At 45.1% G+C, this 26886-nt stretch overlaps 1 protein-coding gene across 2 annotated transcripts in view; it reads right to left on the bottom strand.

Moving 5' to 3' along the window:
* Fbn1 (fibrillin 1) overlaps positions 1-26886 on the bottom strand; it is a 201091-nt gene that overhangs the window by 88600 nt on the left and 85605 nt on the right. For both annotated transcript variants that reach the window (XM_050133838.1, XM_050133843.1), the window contains 6 exons: positions 18494-18691; positions 15310-15435; positions 7376-7501; positions 4474-4632; positions 1534-1713; positions 829-969 (listed from right to left, as the gene is read on the bottom strand). In XM_050133838.1, coding sequence (XP_049989795.1) covers positions 829-969; positions 1534-1713; positions 4474-4632; positions 7376-7501; positions 15310-15435; positions 18494-18691 — 930 coding nt within the window. The remainder of the gene's footprint in view (positions 1-828; positions 970-1533; positions 1714-4473; positions 4633-7375; positions 7502-15309; positions 15436-18493; positions 18692-26886) is intronic.

Below are 26886 nucleotides of genomic sequence, written 5' to 3'. Positions count from 1 at the left end.
GACAAATCAGGCCTAACCCTGAGCTACACACCTCTTCCCTCTCCTCTAGAACAGTGCCCATGTGAGCAGGAAACAAAAGGTTTTGAGAAAACAAGAACTAACAGAGCTAAGAAACAAATTTATCTGAAGACAAAAGAGCACATGCCCACTGGGTGTTGTCAGAAATCAACTGTCCAGTGGTCTTGTGCTGGACTGCTGAAGACGCTGCCTTCCTGGCTGCATAGATGCCAAAAAGCCATGAGACTTGGCCTCCAGAGTCTGAGACATACTAAAAATTCAGGAAGTCCTCTCTGATGTTCTGAAGACACACCCTACTAGCGTTTAAGCCCTGTATTGGAAGCCAATGATAATAACAAGTTCTACTGTTTGGAGACACTGTTGGAGGCGATTTGTTACAACAACAATAGAAAACCAATACTAACTGTGGTGGTTTGAGTAGGAATGGCCTCCATAGACTCATATTTGAATGCTTGGTCATTAGGGAGTGGTGCTACTTGACTGGGATTAGGAGGTGTGGCCTTATCAGAGGAAGTGTGTCACTGGGAGTGAAATTTTCATCAGAACCAGTGTCTCTCTCTGCCTTCAGATCTGTATGTAGAACTCTCAGCTACTCTCCAACACCAGGTCTGCCTGCCCCACCATGCCCCCAGCCATGATGATAATAGACTAGAACTCTGAAACTGTAAGCCAGCCCCAATTAAATGTTTTCCGTATAAGAGTTGCTGTGGTCATGGTGTCTCTTCACAGCAAGAGGACAGTGACTAGGATACAGACAACGAAATAGAATTGTAACATCCCCCAGTGTCAATCAAGCGATAAATTGCATACCGATGCACTCCCCGCGGATGTCCAGCTGGAAGCCCTTGTTGCACTCACACCGGTAGCTGCCCGGGGTTGGAATGCAGCGCCCATTTTGACAGAGATAGCGGACCAATTGACAGTAGTCAGTAACGTTGAAAGGCAGCACCCCTAGAAGGACAGCATTGAACCCCATTATTATTATCTATGACGTCAGCTCTTAATCTACTAATAATGAATAAAATGCTAAGTCCTAGAGGAAGAGCCACCAAGGGTGAGCCAGCCACTAGAGCACAATCCCTTCAGCTTTCAGACAGCACATTGTACCCCCAGCCTCTCTGCCTGCCTCTCCCCACCCCACCCATATCCTTACTCTCAAGCCTTCAGTTTGGGAAAATAACTATGCCAGGGAGGTGTTGGCAGGTAACTACTTTGTACACTAAATGACCCAAAGAATAATTTCATACACCTTCTGCCATTAATACATTCTCTGAATCAGATTTCGGTCTTTCCCATACTGCTCCCACATTTAAATGAAAATATCCATTACAAAAGGACATTTATCTCCAGAACATGCAAGGCTCCCACTCTTATTTATAAAATGGGAAAATTAAGAAACATGCAAAAAACAATGTAAAATTTTTTTAATCTAACAATTGGTATAAATATTTAATAAACCAAAAATATGACTTGATTAATGCAAGAAAAATAACAAGGAGGCTTTCGAATTCTTACTTGGTGGCTCACGTGATGGAGATGGATACGGATACTCTGGTGGTGGCCGGGGGACTGGAATCACAGACCCAGGAGTAAAGCCTGGAGGAACGGGCTGAAGTGGAGGGCCAATGGGCGGGGGAGGGTATTCTGGTCTCCCAGGAATGACCAGAGGGACAGAGCACAGCTTGTTGAAATCCTCTGGAAGAATACAACACAACAGGACACAATCAGCAGAGACATGGCTGCTGGGGGGCCAGACAGGATGCCCCCTTAAAGAAACCAAACTGCATTGGCCAATCGGAATGAATGCTTCGTTCATATTCTTAATACCTACACAAGAGCCACATTGAGACAATAATTAAAAATTTAAGCAAAAAAAAAAATGTCTCCAGAACAGACACCACACGCTCCTTCAAAAATCTAGAAAGGCATTCACATGTTGACATTCACCAGGAAAAATACTAGATGTCACTTTCTCTAGTCAGCCCCAGTGTGGCTGTCACAGGGATTGAAAAAGCACATCAGAAAGCTTGGGTACTAATCAGAGAGGCGGTCAATGACACGGATGAATGAAAAGGCTGCAATGAAACTCCTTACATTACACGTTAATAATTTTAAAACTCATATACACACAAAACAGACGACACCACAGACAAAGCAGAAGAGGACGGTCAAGCCTGGGCTACATGAGTCCCTATTTTATTTTATTATTTGGTAAGGCTTTGGTTTTTATTTTATGTGCAAAGGGAATCCACTTCCATCTCCTGCAGGATAGAATGTGACCAGGGGAATCTTTCAGATGGCTCTTGCTGACACAGAGTACTAGAGGGAAGAAAGGCATGTGTGGAAAACCAGGGACGAGATAATGATGGGTGCACGGGGGGTGGGGTGGGTAGAGATGGAGCTGACAGGGGGCACAACTTGCTCCAAGGCAATTTATAAATAAATGGTACTGTTTGGTGATGGGATAAATCCAGAGCCACGGGAATAAGAAATCTAGAACGACTACTAATGTTTTCATTGTTCGGGTAGGAAAACACTGTTGTCCTTTACTGTTGAGAGGATGGCTGCCAGGAGGTGGGGACTGGTGTGATGGGCAGAAGCCAAATTTTTACTTTGTGCACTTGAGTTAGGAGATGCGAGGCAGCCAAAAGGAGATATCACACAACAGTTGTTGAGGAGAGTTTGGAGCCCAGAGAAGAAGTCAAAATTTCATTTATCAGTAGAGAGGTAATGTGTAAATCCAAGAGATGGATGAGTGCTTCTAAAAAGTGTGGAAGGTAAGTGGTGAAAAGAGGCCCCAGCTGTGTGGCTGTGTGAACGCAGCCCAGTGATTCTGCAAGCTGGGCTCCCTGGCTCTATCATGTATTTCCCTGTGTTCACACGTTTTGGGGTTGAATACTATTTTTAACAATACCAGGACTCCCTCAGAATAAATCCTTGTTGGCTTGTGACATCTTTTCCCTGAGTTTCCAGAATGGCATTTTAGACAGCCTCTAGCTGCGGGCATGTCTGTTTCGTTCATTTGCAGCTTCATCGCATGGCTGCAGGTCTCGCGGTCCCTTCTAAAAGCAGAGTGATTTCTCACCTTTGCTTTCTGTCTTCAATGTCGATAACTTTATCATCACAGTCACAAAGTGATTCTTATATAGACAGTTTCTACAGTGTTAGACTTTACATACATTAGGCTAATGCTTTTCTTTAGTGGACTATTGAAATGCATTCATAACTCAGCCTCTCTTCAATCCCTGATCTAAACAGAGCTAAAAGGTCCATCTTTAGTTGAAACTTGAGGAGAAAATCATACTTCATGGGCTATATGTTCTATCCGAATGTCTCTTACGAGCAAGAGTTTGCTGGATACTAGAGAAGAACAGAGAATGAGAGCCATCCAAGATTGCAATGATGATTAAGACGTCCTAGTGAGATGAGTAAGTACTGTCAGAGCAACTCAGGGACGTAAATAGGCACAAAGAGAGTGATTTAATTCTTGAGCACAGTGAAAGTACAAACCAGGACCAGAGGGCGATAGGGATGAGGTCACACTTCCCACTGTGGCTATCTTGGCATGTTGGGGGATCAGGTCGTGTTTGCACAGAGCTTTAGCCCTCTAGAGGGTATGTAACCAGCAGGGATCATGGGAGAAGGGAGTAGAGAAGGCTTGAACTGTACGGATATTTTAGGGAAAAAGTAACTGATTTACTTTAGAAATACGAAGACTGTTTAAGGGGAAATGCAACCATATAATTTAAATTAGAAAATAAAACTCATAACATTAACAACTGGGTTCAGATTCAGAGACTCAAAATGATATGCCAAATTATAAATATTTCTTTGTAGGAAAAGGTATCATTTGGATCACCAAATAACACCTACATTCATCCTAATGAAAATATCCTGGATATTTTTTCTACAGCCTCTCCAGAGACACCTTTTAAGGCTATTGTCAGGTGAGCTATACTTTGGGAATGTATATGGCAGGATCTCCTCCTGGCTGCGTGGGAAGCCACCCCATCCATCTGGATTGCAGACCAATAGGCTTTTAGTGGAAATGAAGAGGACACAGCAGACAAATGAGAAGCTACGAGGAAAAATAAAACAGGGCTTGGCAGAAGGAAGAGAAAAGTGTTGAACGTCAGGGTAAGAGGAGAGATAAATGCAGCGGGGGAGCTGGGATTCACCCCACTGAAGTGTAAGTGGCCCAGGAGAGCCACCAAAGTCCCTCAGGGAGAACAAGAGAAAACAGAGGCTCCTGAGAAGGCTGGGCTCTGGGGCAATGCGAGAACTAAGTCGCCAGCAGATATAGAAACATCCGGGGGATTCCTCCATGCCCACATTTAAATGTTCCGGGATCTCATCTGTTTGCCCGCGTTTCACCCGATCAGTGCTGCACACTCTGCCACGGGCTTGGAAGCGTGGTGTTCCGATAGGCTATAGACGATACAGACGGGCTCTTACCAGTTGACCTGATGGGACACATCTCGGGGGCGACGGTGACCCCCGGAGACCAGCACCGGCCAGCGTCGCAACAGCACTGCATTTTGGTGATGGACTGCGGCAGCTGGTTAGAGCAGCGTCCGTTTGTCAGGGCGGTGTAGCAGTAGCCAGGGCGAACGTCTGAGAAAACAACACAAACACATGTGGCCTTTTGTTTTGAGGATGACACTCCTCTGCCTCCATGCCTCCATCCTTCACCTTGAGGCTATGACAGACTGACCCATGAGCGTATGTCCTGGAAAGGAAGAGTCAGACATCCCACTGGCCCAGTATGGCTTGCCCCTTGCCCTTGCATACAGGGGCCCTTAGCCAAAATTCCATATTTCACACCCAAGGTGGGAAGAAAAGGTTAGAATCAGTGTGCCATAGGAAACACAACCAAGGAAAGCAGTGGTGGTGGCAGCCGGGTATTCCTAAAAACCTGTTTTTATATTAAAGACATACTGGGTTGTCTTTGGTTTAAACTACTTAATTCGAGCTGCATTAGGCAAATATTAATATAAATGCATTTAAAACAACATTAATCTGTGGCATTGAATTTTGTCTGAAATCGTGCCCCAGACTTGTGAGGTTGCATCTTGGAGGGATGAACCAATTTTCAGCCAGATCTAATATCTATTAATCGGGTTCCCTTTTGTCCTGAGGCTTTGACTAATTTTTTCAAAGGGTTAATTATTAACAAATTCCAAAACATCAATGACTGTGGATGCTTAGTCCTATAGGACCCAACAGTTCTAGATGAGCTCTTTGCTTTTTGGCAGAAAAGCATTCCACGGAAGCAGCATGAGGAGGCTCACTCCTATAGATCGCTTTTATTGGATGACATCATGTCTGATTGTCATGACAACAGCTGACACACTATATAGTGCAACTCTCAGCTACCAAGAAGAGCTTATGGCACAGGAAAAGAGACGGCTCTGTAAAAAGACGGAGACACATGACCAAGTGCAAACGCCTATTGCTATCTACACAAATGGAGGGTGTGTTCTCCAAGCCAAACACCTCTCTGTACAGTCTTTCACATAATCAAGTTGTGAAAAGTAGATAATATTTGAAATATGCTTCTCATTTAAAATCAGATATGTGGAAATGTCATGTGTAAAGTAAAGACATTTCTGCAGTCAAAACCCCATCCTTATATGCCATAAATCTGACTATTAAGCATTAAGTCTTGCCTCAGAGGGTCACCCACATACACTTGTTGTCTGAGTCATTCTTAGAATACAAAGCCTTCAAATATTGATGGTTGTATTGATGAGATGCATAAAGATAAATTGCATAATTTAGGGACATTTACCTTATTTTAAGCAAAGAAGGGTAGGCCAACCTAAACAAACCCTAAAAGACTGAGGGTGAGCATCACAGACACAGGACGATTTTGGAATGGTACATCTACCCCCAGCAAGCATAGACATAATGCCCAGAAAGTGTTGGTCCTGGTTCCTGTACTTCTGGACAGCTGTCTCAGCAAGAATGGGTCTCATTCCAGCCAGATCCAGGAACAATAGCTACAGAGGATGTGCAGACAAACCTGCCCTGTGAAGCCCTCGGAGGGTTGCCTCACCAGGAAAATGGTGGGAAAATGGGAGTCCTACATTCTAACTTTAAAAGCCTCCAAGCTCCTAATGTTTTATGTGCTAGGATAGCACATAGTTTGGGCATGGAACCCAAAGACTTTAAAGAATGGGAAGAGATTCGGAAGCCTGGGTTGCATCCCAGCTTCGAATGGAGTTGGTGGTCCAAACCCAGTTGTAAACACTTGACCAAATTGTGAAATGCATACACGTAACTTGTAGATTGCTGGTTTCTCCTTCCGAGCAAAGCTGGGACCTACAGCTGCCAAGGGTAAACTCTTAATGGGCTAATGCCTATTGTTTTGAAAATTAACTGATACCAAGTTGTTACAGATCTGGCTGACTAGTATGTTCAATGCTCTTGAATCAAAGACTCTTGATCAGTGCGGTAAAGTGGGGACCGTTGGGGCTGAAATGACGAGCTGCTAGTGGGTTCCTGGCAGCCATTGATTTACAAACGGCACAGAAGAGGGAGGACTTGAACTTGGTTCCCAGAACCTATATCAAGAAGCTCACAGCCGCCGGGTGATTCCAGCTCTGGGGAGTCCAGTACCCTCTCCTGGCCTCCTCAGGTACCCGTGCTCACACGTGCATGAAGTCACATATACATAATTAAAAATAAAATAAATTATTTTTTTAAAAAATAATAAATTAAACCTTCATTCAATTTCTGTCTTCATGCAAGCAAAACACCAAAACCGGTAAAAGTAGAACTGCCATGCCTGAAGTGTGTGCATGTGTGTGTGTGCACGCACGCATATGGGTGCATGCATGTGCTGCCTTACCTGGAGTATGTATGCATATATGTAAGTACTGACACAGCTGCAGTGTATGTAGAATCACTGGACACAGGCCAAAGATCACTAGTTTCTGTGTCCTGGTGAAAAATACCTGAGATGTTTGAGCAAGAATGTTATTTAACCAAATCACTATTTTAGGAAGGTAGATGGGACAAAGTAGATCGTATAGAAGCCAGATCAATTAAAGATTATTACGAGATGTCAGACCTAGATTAGCATAGATTCTGGGGAAGTGACTAAAGGTGGCCATAGAGAGACAACACAGCGAAAGGCAGTCATAGAGAGACAACTGAGCCTTAACTCACGCGCTGAGGACGTCGGCAACAAATCCATGAGCAAGGACACAAGATGCCGCTACCACCCAACAGGGTGCTCCATGGCTGAATGCATTTCCACAAATGCTCATCTTCCCCTTCACTGCTCCCATTAGCAAACTTATCCAGAGACATGGTCATGGTGTATGAAACCCGTGCCTGTAATTCAACCCACCTATGCATTTGGTGCCATCAGGCGAGGTGTAAAATCCCGGGGGGCATTTGCAGAAGTAACTGCTGACGGTGTTTGTGCACTCCCCGCCGTCGCAGATTCCGGGAATGGTGCTGCACTCGTCGATATCTGCAATAGAAGGGAGCTCCCGTTACCTGGAGGGAATGATAGCAGCTGCGCAGTTACAGGGATGCAGACGGGGTGCTTGGGAAGCCCAGTCCCAGGAAGCACTAGTCTGCCCCAAGTTAAAGTTGCCCAGGGGAGAGCCTATTCCGGCAGATGTTCCCCAGGGTTTACCAAATTCAAGAGGTGGAGCCAAAGAAGCCAACCCTCCTTAGAACCTAACGCTAACAGGCTAGCAGGCGTGCTTATATTCCAAATGCATAATCATTTTGACAACCTCTCTCTATGCATATTTTGTACTACATTAAACTCCTCTGCTAACTATTCTATATTCCTCAACATTTTCTGTATTTGTTTTCAATCAGATTTCCCACGGGGCAGATACTTCGATCCTTCAAAAAAGACCTTGTGGCCGGGGCACTAGTTAGGAGAGGGTGACTTGGGGTAATCAGACTAGGGGTAGGAAGTACCAACTTGGTTTCTCAGAAGCACATCCAAGTGAGCATGACGATGGTCCTCCTTTGGAAGGATGCGTATTTGGTGAGTGAACTAGACACTGGGTACTGGAGTCAGCTTCCTTTTCAAGGAAGGACTTACTGCTCCTGCTGTTGGAGACGGGTCAATGGACTGTCTTTGACTTTTGGTTCTGTCAGGGATTGTTGAGCTGCATAGGGCTACTTTGCTTGAGGTCGCACCCTGCCCAGGTACCCCATATTTAATAGGAAATCATGGAAGGTGGCTAAAATTCCGGTCATCTCAACGCAACAAGAGATAACAGTAGAGATCTTTCGGCTACTTGACTCCACACCACCCAGGCCACTTTTGCCACAGCAGCCTCTGCCATCATCAGATATTGCTCCTGGGATGTACACAGCTCACCCGATCTGTCCTCACATTCTGGCCACTTCCTCTCTCTTTTCCCCACATACTAATCCTAAGGAAATCCCTTAACAAATATCTTGGATGCTATAGAGGCCAAAGTGGATCAGCCGCTAGGGCCTAAGGCCACTGGTCTCCTCCAAGGAAACAATCAGCGTTCCATTTGGGAAAAATCTAACCATTTCCTCGAAGGGAGGTTTTCAAACGCCCAGACTCTCACTGAAGTGGATCAATAGTGGCAGGGAAGAAAGGGGAAGAGATAGGGAGCACACCGTACTTCCTAAGACAAGCTCAAAGGGCAGCCTACACTGTGCCAAGGAAAGACAGGATTTGCCCAAGCCTCTTGGAGGAACCACTGCAGCCAGGCCAGTGTTGCTGACACTCAGGAAGGCTTAGGATCATGAAATAGAAACATTTCCTCCAGTCCACGGGCTCTTCTTCATTTAAAAACAAAACAGGGTTCAAAGTGGACCACATTCAAGTACATTCTCATCCCTTCAAGTATCTTCTCACTCAAGTTGACCCTATAGTCACAAAGTCGGCAGTGACACCATCTCCACGCTGCTTAGCCTCATGAAAACCAAAGCCACCATTCTTATATGTTAGCCTAGAGGCTGAAGTGATAATTTCACGGAGCACAGAGTCAAAGCTCTGGTACCTGGCACCATCATTGTGAATCTGTCCCTGGTAAAGGTAAAATTATTCCAGGAGAGAAGCAGCCTGGCAGGGATGCTGCCATGGCACAGTGGAAGACCCAGCCCCGTGCCCCTAGACTCCTTACAACAGCTCCGTTTTCAGTATCCTCCTGTCTTTCTGCTACCTTACTTACTCTGAGCACAGAATCAGTCTATGGATGAGCCTGCAAAACTTCAAACCTCATTTAACGACAGGAAGACATAACTGCAAGCAAGACGTTGTGATGATTTGAACAAGTGGCCCCAACAGACTCATAGATTTGTGTACCTGGTCCCCAGTTGGCAGAACTGTTTGAGAAAAATTAGGAGGTGCGGCCATGTTGGAAGATGTGTGTCACTGGGGGTGGGCTTTGAGATCTCAAAAGCCCACACCATTCCCAGGTTCTCTTCCTTGTACTTGTGGATCCAGATGTGAGCTCTCAGCTGCTACTCTAGTACCGTGTCTGCCTGTCTGCTGCCACGCTCCCCACGACTCCAGACCTCCGGAACTGTGAGTCGCGAATTCTGCGCTTTCCTTTATAAGCTGCCTGTCATGGAGTTTGGTCATGGCAGTTTCCCAGGATGCCTTTCTAAAGGGTCCTCGAATGTTAGCATCACATATGCTTAACGAAGGTCACATGATGATCTGCTAAAATAGCTTTCCAGCCTATATAACAGAGACAAATGCTAGCATTGTTGGTTAAGCCACTTAGCATAATACATCAATATCCAAAGAGATTCAGATACCATAATGATCAGAAAATGTTATTTTGGAAATGTAACTAACTTTGGCAGGATGTGGTAATATCTTCCACCTGCCAACCAGTGACAATGGCATCATCTGTTAAAAATAGCAACAGTGATGACAATGAGAGTTCCAGTGTGCTGAGAGCCAGGGCATGTCGAAAATCCTAAAGCAACTAATCCTCGCCATGTTGATGTGGTTATGGGACCTTACTTCCATATGTCTGATGCTCGGGTGTGCTTGTCTTACACAGAAAACTAACAAGGCCTGCAGAAAACTAACAGGAAATAAAGCTGGAAGTAGGAAAAGATCCAGGTCTATAGGGGTGGGCCTCTCTTCCTAGCTATTTGGGAGTCAGAGGAAGAAGACTCAAGGGTTAAAAGCTAGCCTAGGCTATAGGCCAAATTCAAGGCCAGCTGGGCAACCAGGTAAAATCATGCCTCAAAAATATTAGTACTCCTGACATGCTTAGGCCAAGGTCAAGCCAGGGGGCGAAGGGAAGCAAGCAGGTTCATCATTTGCAGGGATGGTAAACCCGAGTCACCAGCTGGCTAGGGCTGGAGAAGTCCAGCTTTGCCGTACATCCTCAAATGCTACCAGTCAGGAGCTCTAGTGGAACATACACCTTAATGTTCACTCACCAACGTGAAACAGGAGGAGACAAAACTGTCACACGCAAAGGTGTGCGAATACTTTAGAATTCCCGAATGTCCCGCCCCGGTGACCTGCTCTTCTACTCTCACGAATCACTTTGATCACAGTTGCATGGTTTCAGAATGACAATGGGGCTGGGGATGGGGGAATTGTGATCTCATCATCAGATGGGGTGGAAATGCCTTAAGGGACGGGTTATGTGCAAAGCATCTTCACTAGTCACAGGCTAGCCCTCTTCCTCCTGGTACATTATCTTCTCAGACTCTCACAGCTCTACACTTATCTCCTTTTAGCAGAATTTCAGGCATCCCTAGAAACAGAATCCAAAACCAGTGGCTTAAGTATGGTTCCATAAAGCAGTCTTTATCAAATGCCAGCCATGAACATACAACAGTTTGGGAGGCCTGCTGGGTGCAGCGGGGACTGGCAGACAAGAGCTACTTCTGCAGTCTGGACACCTCTCCAAGTCTCCTTAAGGCTGGAGGGGAAAGGCGTGGCTAACTGGTGAGAAGCTCCCCTGATGGCTACGCTAGCCACAACAGCTTCCAGCAGTTTCCTCCTCACCGGCTGCCAATCCTCTGGCCTGGCATTCTCCTTCTGCCTCACCTGCTGTCACCAGGCTTTTCCCCCCTCCCTACTCCACATCCCTATCCTGGACTCTGCAGGGGAAGAACAGACTTGATGGAACCTGCCTGTCTCAGCACCAAGGAAGATATTCCTGGACACTCAGGTATCCAGAACTCAGTCCACAAGAGTGGCTTGACAAGAGAACCAACTGCCTGATCCTAGATGTCTCCATTACTGCCCAGGGGGGAGTGGGGGAGCAGTCTAAACACTGTAGCAGGTGACACTACAGATTTATGCACCTGTGAACTTGGTTTTACTGCACAAATGCAGCCTATAAGACACCTCCAATTGACAAGCAGACAGTCAGTGCTGCTTTAGCCACACAATGATACCATAAGTCATAGATCACAATCAGGAAGGAGTAAGTGGAGAGGCAGAGTCTGGGTTACAGAACTGAAAAGGGCCTCTATCAGCTTGTTGGCAGAGTTGACACCTGATGTAACTAAGACCATAAAGAGAAGTGGGGCTTTAATAGGTCCGGGCCCAGGCCCACCTCACTCACAAGGCTCTTTAGTCTATACCACACTACTCCATTAACTGTGCAAGAGAATAGCTACACTGGGTGGAAAGGTGAGCACAGCAACCAGGAGTTCCACCTGTGGTTATGGGTTGAACAGCCCCAGGGATGCTCATTGGTGCCCAAGATGACAAGAAGTCCAAAAGCAAGTAGCCATTAGGTAACTATGGCATGACTGTCATAAAGACAAGCCCCAAGCATTTTAACACACATGCCAGGGAATGTATGGATGTTAAGAACCACATGGTTAAAATTCCTTTGCACCGTACCGTGCTCTCAGGGTTGCTGGAGACTGGGCTGATGATAATCTAAATCCCCAAACATTAAAGGTTAATCATTAATTCAAGGGACTCCTTCCAGAAATAAGACTTAATCCCCTAACTACATTTTTTTGTTTCTTAATTTCCTCCCACAGTAACCTATGCACATATGGGCTGGGTTTCCAGAAAGGGGGAGGTGCATCTGCTCCTACAGCACACAGCTCCTTCGGCTCCGCAGTCTTCAGAGGAACCAGCAAGAAGGTGCCTGTGAGCCCTCACCCAAATCACAGCTATAAATCTTGATCTTTGACGTTTACAAATGTTTGAAATCTAATATTGAATAGCTATGGCTTATTAATTTGCATTTTAACGCTTCTAAAGTGTATTTATTAAGCCTTATGCTACAGTGTTTTATTAGGGCTTAGAAAGATAGAAGAAGAAAAGAATTCTGAAGAGGACGCTCTCATGAAAAGCCTTCAAATAAAGTCACCCTGCAGTGGAGCGCCAGTAGCTGGCATCTTGGGAATTTGCTAACACCCACTGGACTAAAGTGGCTTTTTTATTAAGGTACTGTAAGAACTGCACGATTTCTTCACTTTTAAGTCAAGGGAAAGCACAGTTTAAAGGCTGACCACAGTGCCAGGGCCATGCTCAGCAGGTAAGGGCATTTACTGCCAAGCCCGAGACTGAACCCCAGGACCCACACAATGGAAGGCAAGAGCCTACTCCTGCCTACTCCTCAGACCTCCACATGTGCGCCACATGTACAGGACACATACATACACGTAACCCTTTCTTACCTTACACGTAACATCTTAAGCTGATGGCCTCGGGCGTCTCGTCATAGTAACGAAAAGCTGACTCACACACATGGGCACAGAATGAAGGTGCCATTATGCAAGGCCTGCTTCCCTAGCCCCTACAGGGTCTCTGTTCCTCTTCATGGCTGTGACCTAGATCTGCTAGGCTCCCTCCCTTGACAACAGAGGGCAGCCTGTGCCCAAATAGTGCCATTCTCCTGGTGTGCTGCCCTAACTGAAACACAGTAAAAGGGCTGAAGGAAGGAATCCAGCTTGCAGAGGGTTCTGGGAAGACTTTCTGATGACGTTTCTACCTGGGCCAAGATAGGTCAACCATGTTCCAACCAGTCCCAGGTCAGAGCACAGGGATACTAACAAGAAAATATCCTATCTGATATAAATCTGCATAGAAAAATAGAGACAGGAAAAAGCACACCTAAGTTAGTGTAACTGTGGAGGGCGGAGGAAAGATGAGCTCTGCTCAAGGGTCCTTTCCCTGTCTGGCTTCAGATTCCAATGTGCACTCGAGAATCTGGCTTTGCTGTCAGAAATATTAAATAATTCTCAGGTTGAATTTTTAATCCATTAGATATATCACAAAGTTGGGATTTTTAGCATTAATAAAAAAATCTGAGTTCCCTGTTTTTGTTTTTAAGTGTGAACATTACATCTGTATCTTCTACATGATACACACTTGTGGACTATTCCTAACTGCTAACTGTTTTAATCAAGCAAAAAGCAAAAGGCACAAAATCATTTTTTTACTCAGGCTGGAAGTTACTGTGATTCTAGAAGACAAAACACAGGCTAGACAGGCCAGATGGTCTCCTCTGCCCTACACCTTAAAGCTGACTATAATATAGAATATAGTTGCTTGGTATAGTAAGCTGAGAAAAGCTTTAAAATGTTAGGCATAGCCCATTGTTGAAATAGATTCTACATGCAAGAAACCTCAATACACCGTCACGAAGGACACCCATAATAACGACTGAGTATCCATGCCCAACTATTTTTAAATAGTTCCGAGTATCAGGAATTAGAATGAAAGCTCAGTATAGTGGTCTGTATCTTTAGTCCCAGCAAGTAGAAAGTAGACGCCAGTGGTCCTCTGTCAGTTTGAGGCTAGCCTGGTCTACATAACAGGTTCCAGGCTAGTCAGGGCTACAGAGTAAGTGTCTCATAAAGAGACAGAGAGAGAGAGAGAAAGAGAGAGAGAGAAATATTAGAGATAATAGTTCTCATCTAGGAAAAAGTGTCAATACAATCCACTCAGCACCAGAGTCCAAAGGAAGCCCTGCAGCTGCCTGCATGACCTCACTCAACGCAGAGAAAAGTGGAGCAGGCCTTTGTCCTGTCAGCACCAACACTCTCCAGTGTGCGCTTACATCTACAGTTTCTCAAGCCCATTCCCCTAGAGAAGAATCACCATTACTATTCTTTAAAACATGATATGATTTTATAAAGCCTGATCTCCATGAGACAGGAACTAAACTGCCTCATGGCTCCATAGCTGAAATAACTGAGGATAACATACTTGATTGCAGCAGCAATTATAAATGATGTCAATTAACATTTTAAAAAATCACCCTAACCCATAAAGGCAATTCTATGACAACTAAGTAGTTCCATTCTGGGCGAGCAACATTAAAGTCTGGCCTCAGTTTATTGATCGTACATCACATCAGAAGCTGTCTCCTGTTGCTTTGACAGACTGGGGAATCCACAAGGAGGCTAGAAAAACCCAAGGGAAATCTACTTTGAGTGAATTGTCTCTCTTCTGGAGCCTAAGAAGGTAAATCACACAACTGTGTTCAACAAAAACCACAGGCTTCGACGTGACCCCTCAGGCCACACCTGGCAGGAGGAGAGGCTAATGGAAGACCAGCTGTCCCTGAGCTTGCTACAAGATGAATCTTTGATTGCTGCTCCAAGGCTTTCAGACCATACTCCTCCAGGAACTCAGCAAAAGGAACTCAGAGCTGTCTATGTATGTTTTGGATGCTTTCATCTCAAAAGCAAACCACTGCACTGGAAGCCAGCCCACTTCTGCATGCAACAGTAGTGGCAGACACCAACACGTCGCCTGTGTATACGCTGTAGAATCCTCCTCTACAAACTAAACACGAATAGGGAATTCTACTTCAGGTCACGTCTTTTGCTTGGTGAACATTAGAAAGCTTCTCGTTCGATAGACAATATGTTGTGGTCCAGAAAAGAAAATCCTAAGTTCTAACTAGGAGCACCAATATTAATGTTAATATGTCAATCCCCCCCCCTCAAAAGTCCACATTTTAGCTAGAAAATATCAGCGGTATAACTTTGAATGGTATCTAATGATCAAATTTAAATTTATGCCTTTAGAACTATAATAAAACATGCATCTTGAACATTTTAAACCAAATATCAGCCTAAAATATTTCATGTTTTAATATTTAATTTGATTCATATGGGCCTCTTATTTAGTGTCTAGAAAAGTAGAACAAGCTGCAGGGGCTGTTCTGGTTCCAGAGGCATATGATTCCTGCTGGACGGTTATACTTACACTCTCATGGGGAAGACAGACAGGTCTTGGGTGTAATCTGTAAACAAGCTTGCTGCGGACGCCATCTTGTTTGCCTTCCCCCGACCCCTGTATCTGCAAAGCATGAGCTTGCTTACCTTCACATTTTTGTGACACTTCATTAAATTTGTGTCCAGCAGGGCATTTGCACTCAAAAGACCCAACAGTGTTAATGCAATTTCCTCCTTGACACAGCCCGGGGATAGCCTGGCACTCGTCCACATCTGTCAGATTTGGGAAAAGAAAAAGACTCATTGCAGAAGAAAGATTAACAGTTTATCACAATTATATTACCATATTTATGCCAAGGCGTCCATCACAGCTTTTAGAATATGATGATCCCAACTGTTATGAATATATTATGTAAAATAACTAGGTTATTAACATAGCTTAGTCAATAACATTCAACAAGAAGGAGCCCTGTCTCCCTGCAAGCAGAGGAGATTATTTCTATTAATTTTGGAGCTTTATTATACACAGCAAAGTAGAATATATAATGATGGAAATGGCCATTTTTACTGTGTCATTTTTAGCTTCAGATTGTCAATAATAATTAAATTATCTAAGGTATGCTTCAAAGACATGCAATACATGTCTATAAAAGCTATCTTTAAGTGTTACATTGAATGACAAAAGTAACATAAAATTTCCTTGAGACCCAGAGGTCACCACACAATAGCTAGTGTCTTCACACCTATGTGCCCTTTACCTTCTGGAAACCTGTCTTGTCCAGGAAAAGTTCATCAGAGAACTGTGCTGGATAACGTGTGGGCTCATCAATCAGAGCAGACACCAGGAACGACCTTTCAAAGCCCAGGTCACATCCCTTCCTGTTACTGCTAAGTCAGAGAAAGTCCATGCCTTCCACTGTCTTATCTCACCTCCCGCTTTCCCCCTCCTCCCCAGTTTTACTCAGATACACCATGGATGTGCAGCCTCAGAGTTGTATAATTGTGGCACCTCTTTCTGGAACATTCTCCCTGTTGGAGCTTCATGGTTCATCCTGACTCATCTCTTAGTCTCTGTCCCGACACCACATTGCTCCAGCTAGTGTCTAGCAACACCTGGCCCTGGTTTTCAACACTGACATCCTAATAGTGAATCTCTTTTGCTGTTCAACAGCATAGGCTTCCCTGCAGCAGACACTTGGTCCATCTTGCTCAGTGTTCTATCTGGAACCTAGAGACTAAGCTCGGCTACTATAGATAGTCCCAAATTATCCTTCCCAACAGAAACCTCCTCCTCCTCCATGCTGCTGCCTGGATCCCACTGTGAAGACAATATATACAGTGCATTCTCTCTATTTCTTCATTCAGAACACAGGAAATCCTGATTTGCTAAATGGGAGCCTGAAGTTTCTTCCTCTTGGACTCTGTCATAGACATGTGTGAATGCAGTACCCTCTTTAGGTCCTGATGCTGGGGGAAGCAACTACACAACTGCCATTTGCAGTTCTATCCTATCCTGTTGGGAAACCTCACCCACAGTAAAAAGGAAACTAGAAGGGGAAATATATATTTGGGTATAAAAGCACCACTATTTTCATGGAATATCCTGACCCACAAACGAGTAACTACATTGAAACAAGTGGATTATATTTTATAGCCAGTTTCATTTTTATCTTTGATGAGGATTTTCTGAACGTTTATTAAAATGAAATCAAACTTTACAGTCAGACAGACAACTCGAGATATTCTTGTTGATCCTGAGTTTTGGTCAACAGGGAGTGTGTATGAGGGCAGTTCCCCACTCACCATGTGCTGCCAGGCCTTTGTCAACCTACAGCCCACAGCCTCCATCCAGCCCAAGAGCTAGAAACACCAGCAAGAAGACACCCTGGCCACATACAACATTCTGAGAACCTCTCCCAGCAAAAGAAGAAATTCTTTTTGCAAGTGATCATATAAGCTACTATTTTGAACATGGATTTTCACCAAGCTATATTGACACCTTGGATGAAGAACAGTCATGAGGGGACAGGAAGCAACCTTGGGGGAAATCCCGACTGTAGGAGACTGATAGGCTGAGGAGAGTCCCCCTTCCCTCTCCTCTCCTTCCCCTTCCCTTACTTCTGTCGGCACCCAAACCTCTGACCATCAGCTCACTGACAGGAAGCCGGGAGCTGGAGGCCTTCCTCCCTAGTCACTGCCAACAATTCATGGGCATCAGCAACTTCAAAACGCAATGACCAACAACTTCCTCAAAATTCAAGGAGTCTTTCTAAGAATGAGAGAAGAGTTCAAAGGAGAGGCTTACTCCTAGCAGTCCTTGAGATTCTAGGATTTCAAAACGTCTTCTGGCTGCTCCTACCATTGAGAGGACACTCAAGGGCATCCAGAGGAGGGGTGCCTGGGAGCCAGGCACATCCAATTTAGTACAGCCCACAGCACAGATGAGCACCGCTCAAATCCTGTTTCCCTGGGTCCTCACCTTCAGGGTGAACATGTGGGACAGAGCCAACTATTACCTACTTCCCTAGGAAAAGCACTTTTTTTTTTTTTGAAATTTTAGGAAAATATTGCAGTTATCTTTAAAAAAAAAAAAAAAAAAAGTACTGCAGACGTCTAAAGAAAGCAGAGCTAGCCCGGGAGGTTTTGGGCCCATCAGTTTAGTGTGGAGTGGCCTCTGCTCACTTCCTCCTCTTTCCTGCCAGACATCCAGACAATGAAAGAATTTACACAGCTGGGGGAACAGAGTCCCAGCCAAAACCAGGATTCTAGGGGAGGGCAGAAGAGTGCTAGGGCAACATCTGGGGGTATTTAAAACAGTGAAACCAATTCTAATTTATTTCTGACTTGTTGGGGAAAAAAAAAAGAAGCATAATGTAGCATGTCGAATGTCCAGAGGAGCAGTTTTCTCCAGGTCAGTTAAGTACAACCTCGAGCTCGGGACTCAAAGTTTCAAGGGAAGAGAAAACAACAACCACTACCTTGTTCACTGTGTTCCTACACGGCACCTCCATCAGGCCCGGCATCGCCCCCACACAGTTGCTACTCCTGTGCCAGATGTACACGGAACCACTCCTGGGCCAGAGGGGCCGCTGGCAAGGCAGACTCAGCCAACCTTCCTGGCTCTAAGCACTTTGCTACTGAGGCCTCAGCTGGACCCTCAGGCAGGGGACGGGGTCTTCTCAGCAGCTGGCCTGCACCCCCAGGCAGGGGGCGGGGCCTTCTCAGCAGCTGGCCTGCACCCCACCCCAGGCAGGCGAGAGGGCATTTTTCACAGCTAGAGAACAACCCTCCAGTGAACACGATGCTTTCGTTGTTCTTCCTGCTGCCTTACCTTGACAAGCTCCAGTGCGGATGTTGGGAATAAAGCCACGGCGGCAGGGGTGAGGCTGGGCAGGACACATCTCGCAGGGGTGGCCCCAGGCTCGGCCCACTGTGGCACAGCAGAGTGTTTTGGTGCAGACAATCCCGCTGAGCTGTCCCTGGCACATCTGATTGCTGACCACAGTAAAACACGGGCCTGTTCTGTAATCTGAAAACGAAGAATAAGACTCGGGTCAACGTCCAGGAGACCAAGGACCAGCACACAGAGGGGCAGCTCTTCCCTATCCTGCTCAGCTCCAAGCTCGGACACAAACTTCCAGCAGCTCCACACAACTGACTCTGTGAAGTCTGAGGGGATCGCTGCACATCTAAATCCTTTTTCCTCACCTACAAAGGGGAGTAAGATATTGGGTCCTGTCCACTTTGATGGAGCCTTTGTTAGAGTCAGATGAATTTAGGGAAATTCTTTATAACCCCGTACACTGAGGTAAATACAGCATCCTGGCATTACTATCCAATCCCTCAGTCTAGAAAATCTATATTCTAGATATATCTATATATCTAGGTATCTATATTCCATCAGCCCCTCCATGTACCACAGGTACTTAGTGAAATGAAAGCCATGTGTCCAAGAAACATCCGAACTCCCATGATCATTGGTATTTCCCATAACTGCTGAGAACTGTAACAACCCATGTGTCTATGAGCTCATGAATAAATAACGTAGCTGTGGTATGTTTACGCCATCAAGTGTCATTCGGTCCTGAAAAGGATGGAATCCTGTCTTTAGAAACAACAGGGACGAAAGTGCGGATGGTCATACTCAACTAATTGAGGCAGCGCAGAGAGACAAGACCCACAGCCTGCCATTGGCACGTGGGTTTTTAAAAGTTATCACAGAAAAGCTGGGAGTAGAGTAGTGGTTCCCAAAGTCTCGGGGAGTTAGGGGGAAAGAAGGAGAGGGGTCGAGGTCACCATTTAGGACCAGTTACAGCCAGTCCACTAGTTGGCTGCAGACCACAACGATACACGTCAAAATCTAGATAAAGGACATTAAAAGCTTCTGTCAAAAATAAATACTAAATGCAGGCATGTTTTAAGTGGTTTTATATATATATATATTTACAAAATTTGTGTGTGAGGTGGGGAGGGGGACTCTCATGCCGTGGCAAGCACGTGAGGGACAGAGAAGCTGTGGGAGTCTGTTGTCTCCTTCCGGCCCGTCCATCCCTGGGGTCACACGGAAGTTATCAGACTTGGCAGCAGGTACCTTTGCCCACTGAGATCCACTTTCCCCTGTCTGAACTGATATGATGTACACAGGATTTGGGTACACAGGATTTCACTCTACTGACTTTTTCAATCTGCATGCAGCTGAATTCTAGATAGACTCTGATACTCAATGCAATGTGCTGGATTTCTTCAGAGCTTGTCATCTTCTGTCACTACTAAGTTTAAAACGGATTCAAAAATTTACCACTGATCTACTGACCAAAATCTTAGCCTTCATTTTGTTCTCCCGAAAAAGAGATCACTGGACTCTGGGGTAGGCTGATAGAAAACTACTCGCATGCAATAATGAGACACTGAAATCTTTACAAAATTGGCCCCACGGATATTTAATAAAAACTTCTCATTTATTTATCATTTAAGAAACAGGATTTTCATATATGTGTATTCCCCGTTTATTTCATTACTCTTCTTGTTCTCTTGTTCATGTGTCTACATGCTCTACATCACAGAGAAAACACGTAATCGCTGTCTGAGCCTAGACTATTTTGCGGTCATAAGATCTCCAGCTCCATCCATTTTCCTGAAAATGACATAATTTTGTTCTTCTTTATGGCTGGATAATACTCTACTGTTAATATATATACACATTACTTGATCTGTAGGCTGATTCCGCAGGTCGACTATTTCATAAAGACGGTGTGCGGGTGTCTCTGCGGTGGCCTCACCCAGTGTCTCTGTGGTGCCCTCACTCAGACCTTGGCTCTTTACCCAGGAGTGGTACAGCCCGACACTCTGTTTTCAGCTGGACAAGGCAGTTTTGCGAGCATTTCCACAGTGACTGTATTTGTTTACACTCTACCAGCAGCGTGTAAAGGTTCCTACCCTCTCATCCTCGCCAGTCTCTTGTTTGCTGTTTCCTCAGGAACAGCCATTCTGACTGGGGCGAGATGGATTAGCCGTGTTGTAGTCTAGAGCTGCATTTTGCTGGCGGCTAAAGAATTTGTAACTTGTTTTTTGCCTGTATTTGTTTGCTACTTGTTTTTCTTTTGAAAGTTGTCTGATCGGTTAATTTGCCTCTTTATTGATGGAATGATTTGGCATTTTTTGGTGTTTAGTTTTTTGAATTCTTTATATAGCATGGATATCAATTCCCTGCAGGCTGTCTCTTTACTCTGTTAATTTTTCTTTTATAATTTAATATTTTATCATGTACTTGTACTCAAAATTAAGAAATTACTTTAGACGACTAGAAAAGGCAATGACACATAAACAAGAAATCTGACAACATACAAACTCTTGATTATATGTGACCACATTATACATAATCTATAATGTGTGTATTACCTAAGTCACAACATAATGATTACATGATTATACTCTTGTTTGCAAGATAGAATTTTGGTTTTCTTTCAGGAAATGTTAGCCAAAATATTTCTCCAAGAAATTGTTATTCCAAAATATGAGTTTTAGTGTTGCCTAATTTCCATCAAACTATGATGTAATTTATTCAATCAGTTTCTTACTATGTATCATCGAAATCACTTTCAATTCTTCATTATTATACATAGCGTTAGATGTGTTCAGCTCACATATTATTTTATGTATCTTAAACCAAGGCCAAAGTCACAGTATTTCTATGTGATGTAAGGAGGCAGACAATGCAGGCCCGTCTCCTCTTTCCTGCTAATTCACCGAGGCAAGCACAAATGCTGTGGCCAAACAGATTTGCATTAGCATGCCATTTTCAATCTTCTTTGCAAAAGCATAATGGACTGTGGATTTCAGCTAACGAGCCTCCCAACATCACTGCTCGGATCTGTGCTCCTTTCAGTGATACTCTACGGAGGATCATACACACGGGCGAGCAGGCATCCAGAGGACACAAACATGGCGTTTTGTGGAGAGCATCAGCCAAGGCCAGGAACATCACACGATGCCAAGAAAAGTCCACGTCAGCCCTGCACAACACTGGTCCCAGACCTCAGATGCGAATTCCCGCTGAGAAGCTCCTAACAAAAAGAACTTTTTACAACTTTTCCAGAGTCAACACGAAATATTGAAATACAGGGAACGGTAGGAAAAACAGGGAACAGCAGGAAATACGGGGAACAGCACGGAATACGGGGAACAACAGGAAATACGGGGAACAGCAGGAAATACGGGGAATAGTATGTAATACGGGGAACAACAGGTAATACGGGGAACAGCAGGTAATACGGGGAACAGTAGGGAATACGGGGAACAACAGGAAATACGGGGAACAGCAGGGAATACGGGGAACAACAGGAAATACGGGGAACAGCAGGAAATACAGGAAACAGCAGAAACCATGGGAAACAGTAGGAAATACAGGGAACAGCACGAAATACAGGGAAGAGTAGAGATGCCGGTCAGTTCCCACAATGTCCCTTAGACAACTCTGCAATCCACATATAGGCCCATGCTAGACAGAGACTGTGTCTCGTCAATGCTGTTGTAATAGCTTACTGTTGTCCTCCACAGAAATGCTTATTCTTAGCAAGTAAAACATGTTAGTAGATTTTCTACTTGCATACCACCCTACAATCATGAGATCCTCATGAACTAGGGCACCAGGCCAGCCCTTTCCAAAGTTAAAATGCAGAGTTGGTTGTTACCAACACACTCACTCTAGATTGCATCCCTCTGGGACGTCTTGCTGCTATGTGACCTGCTGTTGAGTGCGTAGCTCAAGGGCCACCTCTGAGTCTCATTACTTTAGCCTCTAGGACTAAGGGGGGTTTAAATTTTTTTCCCACTAGAAAGAAGGCCCGGAAGTTAAGAGCATGGCTCTTGCAGAGGACCCCAGTTCAATTTCCAGGTCCAAAGACTCTTGACCCAAATCCAGTGGCTCCCAATTATCTGCAACTCTAGCTCCAGGAGCATCTGATGCCTCGGGCCTCAGTGGACAGCTGCACTCATGGGCACATACCCACACTCATATCGACAAGTCTACAAATGAAAGTGATTTAAAATCTTATTAGATTTATTGGAGGAGGGGGATATGGTACAGGCGCCACCATGCGTACATGTGGAGATCAGACATCTTGGGGGCATTAGTTCTCTTCTCATCAACCATGTGGCTCCTAGAGACTGAACTCAGGTCATCAGACTTGCTGCGAGCACCTTTTCCCACTGAGCCACCCTGCCTAGGCTTCAGTTCTGGACATACAGCCATGGTCCCTGATGCTCAGCTCACTCCCAGCTCGGCAGTTCTGAATGCTTAGACTGCAGGATTAGTTCTCTTTCCGTCATAATCAGACTTCACCCTGATGCAAACTCATCACTGACAGGCTAAGTGTTCCTGTGGTCGGTAAATTCTTGTTGCTCATGCCCAGCCACTGAACCACAAGCTACAGAGAATCAGAAGGATGTAATTTTGGGTACCAGGCTCCAATTATTTAAAACCCGTCCTTTCATAAAAATTATATAGAGAAGATTAAGATATCAATTTATTCCTGACAGAGAAATCAAACCAAGCATGCTCCTCCCAGGAATGTTGACCAATAGGAGCGGGGGGGGGGTTTCAGAAAGTTTCTAATCTAGAGAAAATGACAGGAGGATAGGCCCCAGGATTGCAAGCAGAAGCAGCTTCACTACTACCGTTGCTGTTTCCTATTGCAGCCACGCATCCTTGGACATCACGGATCATTTAAGAAGCGTCTGCAAATTGCTGGTGCTGTGAGCCCTGCCCCTGTTCCAACCAGTCTCGCCATGGACTCTTATTCTACAAGGTGTGTCATGGGATATTTTGTCATTAAATTGTTCCTAGAAATGAGATGTTCGGTAGTAGGCTATCTTAACACAGAATAAAATAAAAAATAAAGGCTATCAAAGAAGTCATAAAAATATACTGACTAAAACCATCCCTCTGCAGATCCACCCATTATGAGGCAGCATTGGAGAATGGTGGTTGCCCAGGATGTGGGGAAGGAAGGAAGGAAAGGAGGGTTTGTGTTTAGTGAGTACAGAGTGTCAGTCTGGGAAAATACCAGACAGTTCTTGGTGGAGATCACCTTCATGGGTGGATGATACCAATTCCAGAAGGCATGAGTAATTAGTTGTTGGTCAGGAAGGCCCCAAAGGCTCCCAGAACACGGGCTATTGCCTTCGGTCTTGGATGACCACCAGCACTTAATGGTGAGATCTTATTGCTGAAGACACCACTTAGCTTGGTTATAAGACAGAAGATAGTCAAGCCGCAGCTGAAGGGGAAGCTTCCTCGCTGACACCTGCCTGACTTTCCTAGGCTGGAATGTGCTACCCAGGCAGCTGAGGGAGAGATGTCATCAACACCTTCCCCCAGGTGTGAACTCTTCCTGCCAGGTCTGACATGCACGCTGGTGCAATAGTGGCAGGACCGTCACAGTCATAACCAGACGCTTGTTGACTGCATCTGAGGTCCACTCCATAGGAGGAAGCTCATGCATAGAGCTGTGCACCTGGGAAAGGCTCATGATTTGGTCCCAGGCTGGAGGGGGCAAATCTATTGCTTTCATTTCGCCAAATGGAGATGTTATCAAATTGTCTCCTAACTATGCATGTGTACAGCCATACGTATCTTTGACTAAAGGCTTCTTTTTTTTTTTTTTTTTCAGAAATGGATGCAGAGGTTCATGGCTGTTCACAGTGCTAAGAACAAATGGCTGTTGAGTTCTCAGTCCCAAGAGGGATACCTGTGTCTTGAAAGGAGGGTTGGAAAGAATGTAAGGGCCAGATGATGGAGAGGAGGACTATGAGTCACCGTTTTCTGGGAATGGTGCGGTTGTGCAATCTTGAACTCACAGCCGCTGCAGTTGCCTGCACTGGGCCTGCACAGGACCAGACCTGTCAATATGGGACAATCTCATGTAACTCAGCCCCTCTCTGGGCAACTATTGGCTGTTGGTAGTTTCTAAGAGAGTGGAAGCATTGTCTTCAGTGGTGTAGCCATCGGGAGTTCCCCATGCTCAACGCCATGCCCGCATGGCTGGCCCACAAAATCAAAGACCAAACAAAGGACATAAAAATGAGAGGGGGGTGAAAGTGGTGGGAGAGAGATAACAGGGGGTGGAGGGATGAGGACAACTAGAATGCATTACACATATGTAGAGAACTGTCCAAATGAATTTAACCTAAAAGAGAGGCTCTGAAGATGGACAGTGGTGATGGCTGCCCGACAAGGTGAATGGGCATGGATGGTGGTGATGGTTGCCCGACAAAGTAAATTTATTGAAAGCCACCAAACTGCCAATCTAAAATGGTCATATCAGTAAATTTTATTTTATGTGAATTTTAGAATAATAAAAATGTCATGTTGTATACAACAAAGCATTTTTAAATGAATGCTTGGGTCTAAAGAGTAAACTTTAGAATCAAGGCTTCTTTATTTATTCAACAGTCTTTACAGGGGAGCTGAGCTGCATCAGTGAGGAGGGCAGTGAAGTCGCTGGACACATGGAGTTTCCAGTCCACTAAAGGAGGAGGTCAAGAAATAGGTAAATATATTAAATCATTTCAGAGCCAGCAATATTGGTACTCATTGTGCAAGCCTAGTGACCCGAGTTCAATTTCTGGAACCCCCATAAAGGTGGAAGGAGATCAACCCCATGGGATTTTTCTTTGTCTCCATATATATGTCATGGCACATGCATCTCCCCATATAACACACACACACACATCATACACACACATACATCGCACACAAACACACAGTGAATATCATAATTCTAAAAATTATAAACTAATTCCAGACATGAAGCTGTGGTGTAGTCTATAAATGTCTGCTGCAGCAGAGGAACTAGGGATGGTCGTCTCGGTGAGATGTCCAACAGAGACTGAGAGAAGGTGACAAAGGAACAGGCCTAGAGAATAAGAACAGTTGCACACAACACAGCACAGGGTTCTCAGGCAGTAGTGACAGTGACAGTGGTGGCCCTGAGCTGGGAGGGCAGCCTGGCTTCACCTGTGATAAGAGCCAGCTTGACCAGAACAGACACTAAGGGGACACCATGCTGGCACATTAGGCAAGAACCAAATTACACAGGAGGCTCCAGGCCACGGTGAGGAGTTTGGATTTATCTCTAAGTTGGCAGAATGTCACCACTAGACATTATGTTAAAGGGGGGGGCTGTCTACTGGGCTCCCTCATGGAAACAGGAAGCCTTGCAAGGAGGCCACTGATGGACTTGAGACAGGCAGCAGCTGCGACTTGATCCTGGTGTATAGGGACAGAAAAGGCTGCGGATGGCAGGTGTTCTTGGCCAACAGGATCAAGGCTTCCAGTGGACTGGAAGTGAGAGACGAGGGAGATGACAGTCAGAGACCCTGGCCTTCCAAAGTGCATTTATTAAATGGAGAAAGTGAGATGCTAGGTTCTGGTAAAAGTAAGTACTCAACATTGTTCACTTTTGTGACAAAGGAGCTGTTATGGGGCGGCTGATTGGAGCTGAGAAGGCTGGCTCTGAGGGGAAGGATGCGGTTTGTAAATCCCGATGCTGTCAAGACCAAATAAAACCTGATTAAATCGGATCTTGACCTATATACTGTAACTGTCTCACTAAGTTTATTTTTCTGCTTTTCCTTTGAGTAAATAAGCGTTTGCTCATGCCATAGATGTATGGTTGAGACTCTTCAAATGCATTTGGCCATTTCTCACAAAACCTAAGTGTTAAGTACAGACCAGCGTTGTGGGATGGAATCCTGGCGTTGTGGGAGGGACGAACTGCCTCCAGAGCAATTTCCCTGCAGCTTTCAACAATGACAGGCATGGGAATCCAAGAGCCCTAGTGTGTGAGCTGCCAGGCCAGCGTGAGCTCCGCAGTCAACGGATGCACACCACATTTCCGTGCTAATCATTAATCCTGAGAGGTCTAATAGAATGTGTAAATCAAGGACGAAAGTTCAGCCATTACCCATTGCACCTGAGAAATGTCTCGTATAAATATGGACTTTCTGTAATATCAAGCCAGACCGACGGCTGTGGGATCATTTACATATACTGGTTGGCAAGCGTTATTTCTTGAGCTGGCATTTTACCAGCTCAAGCTGGCATGCACTTGCTTATGGAGTTCATAAGCTCCTCTCTCCTCTCCTCTCCTCTCCTCTCCTCTCCTCTCCTCTCCTCTCCTCTCCTCTCCTCTCCTCTCCTCTCCTCTCCTCTCCTCTCCTCTC

The sequence above is a fragment of the Alexandromys fortis genome, unplaced genomic scaffold, assembly GCF_014885135.2.
Source record: "Alexandromys fortis isolate MF-2015 unplaced genomic scaffold, M_Fortis_MF-2015_v1.1 scaffold_6, whole genome shotgun sequence".
NCBI lineage: Eukaryota > Metazoa > Chordata > Mammalia > Rodentia > Cricetidae > Alexandromys > Alexandromys fortis.
The sequence above is the reverse complement of the archived record's forward strand: the minus strand, read 5'-3'. Positions and strand labels throughout refer to the sequence as shown.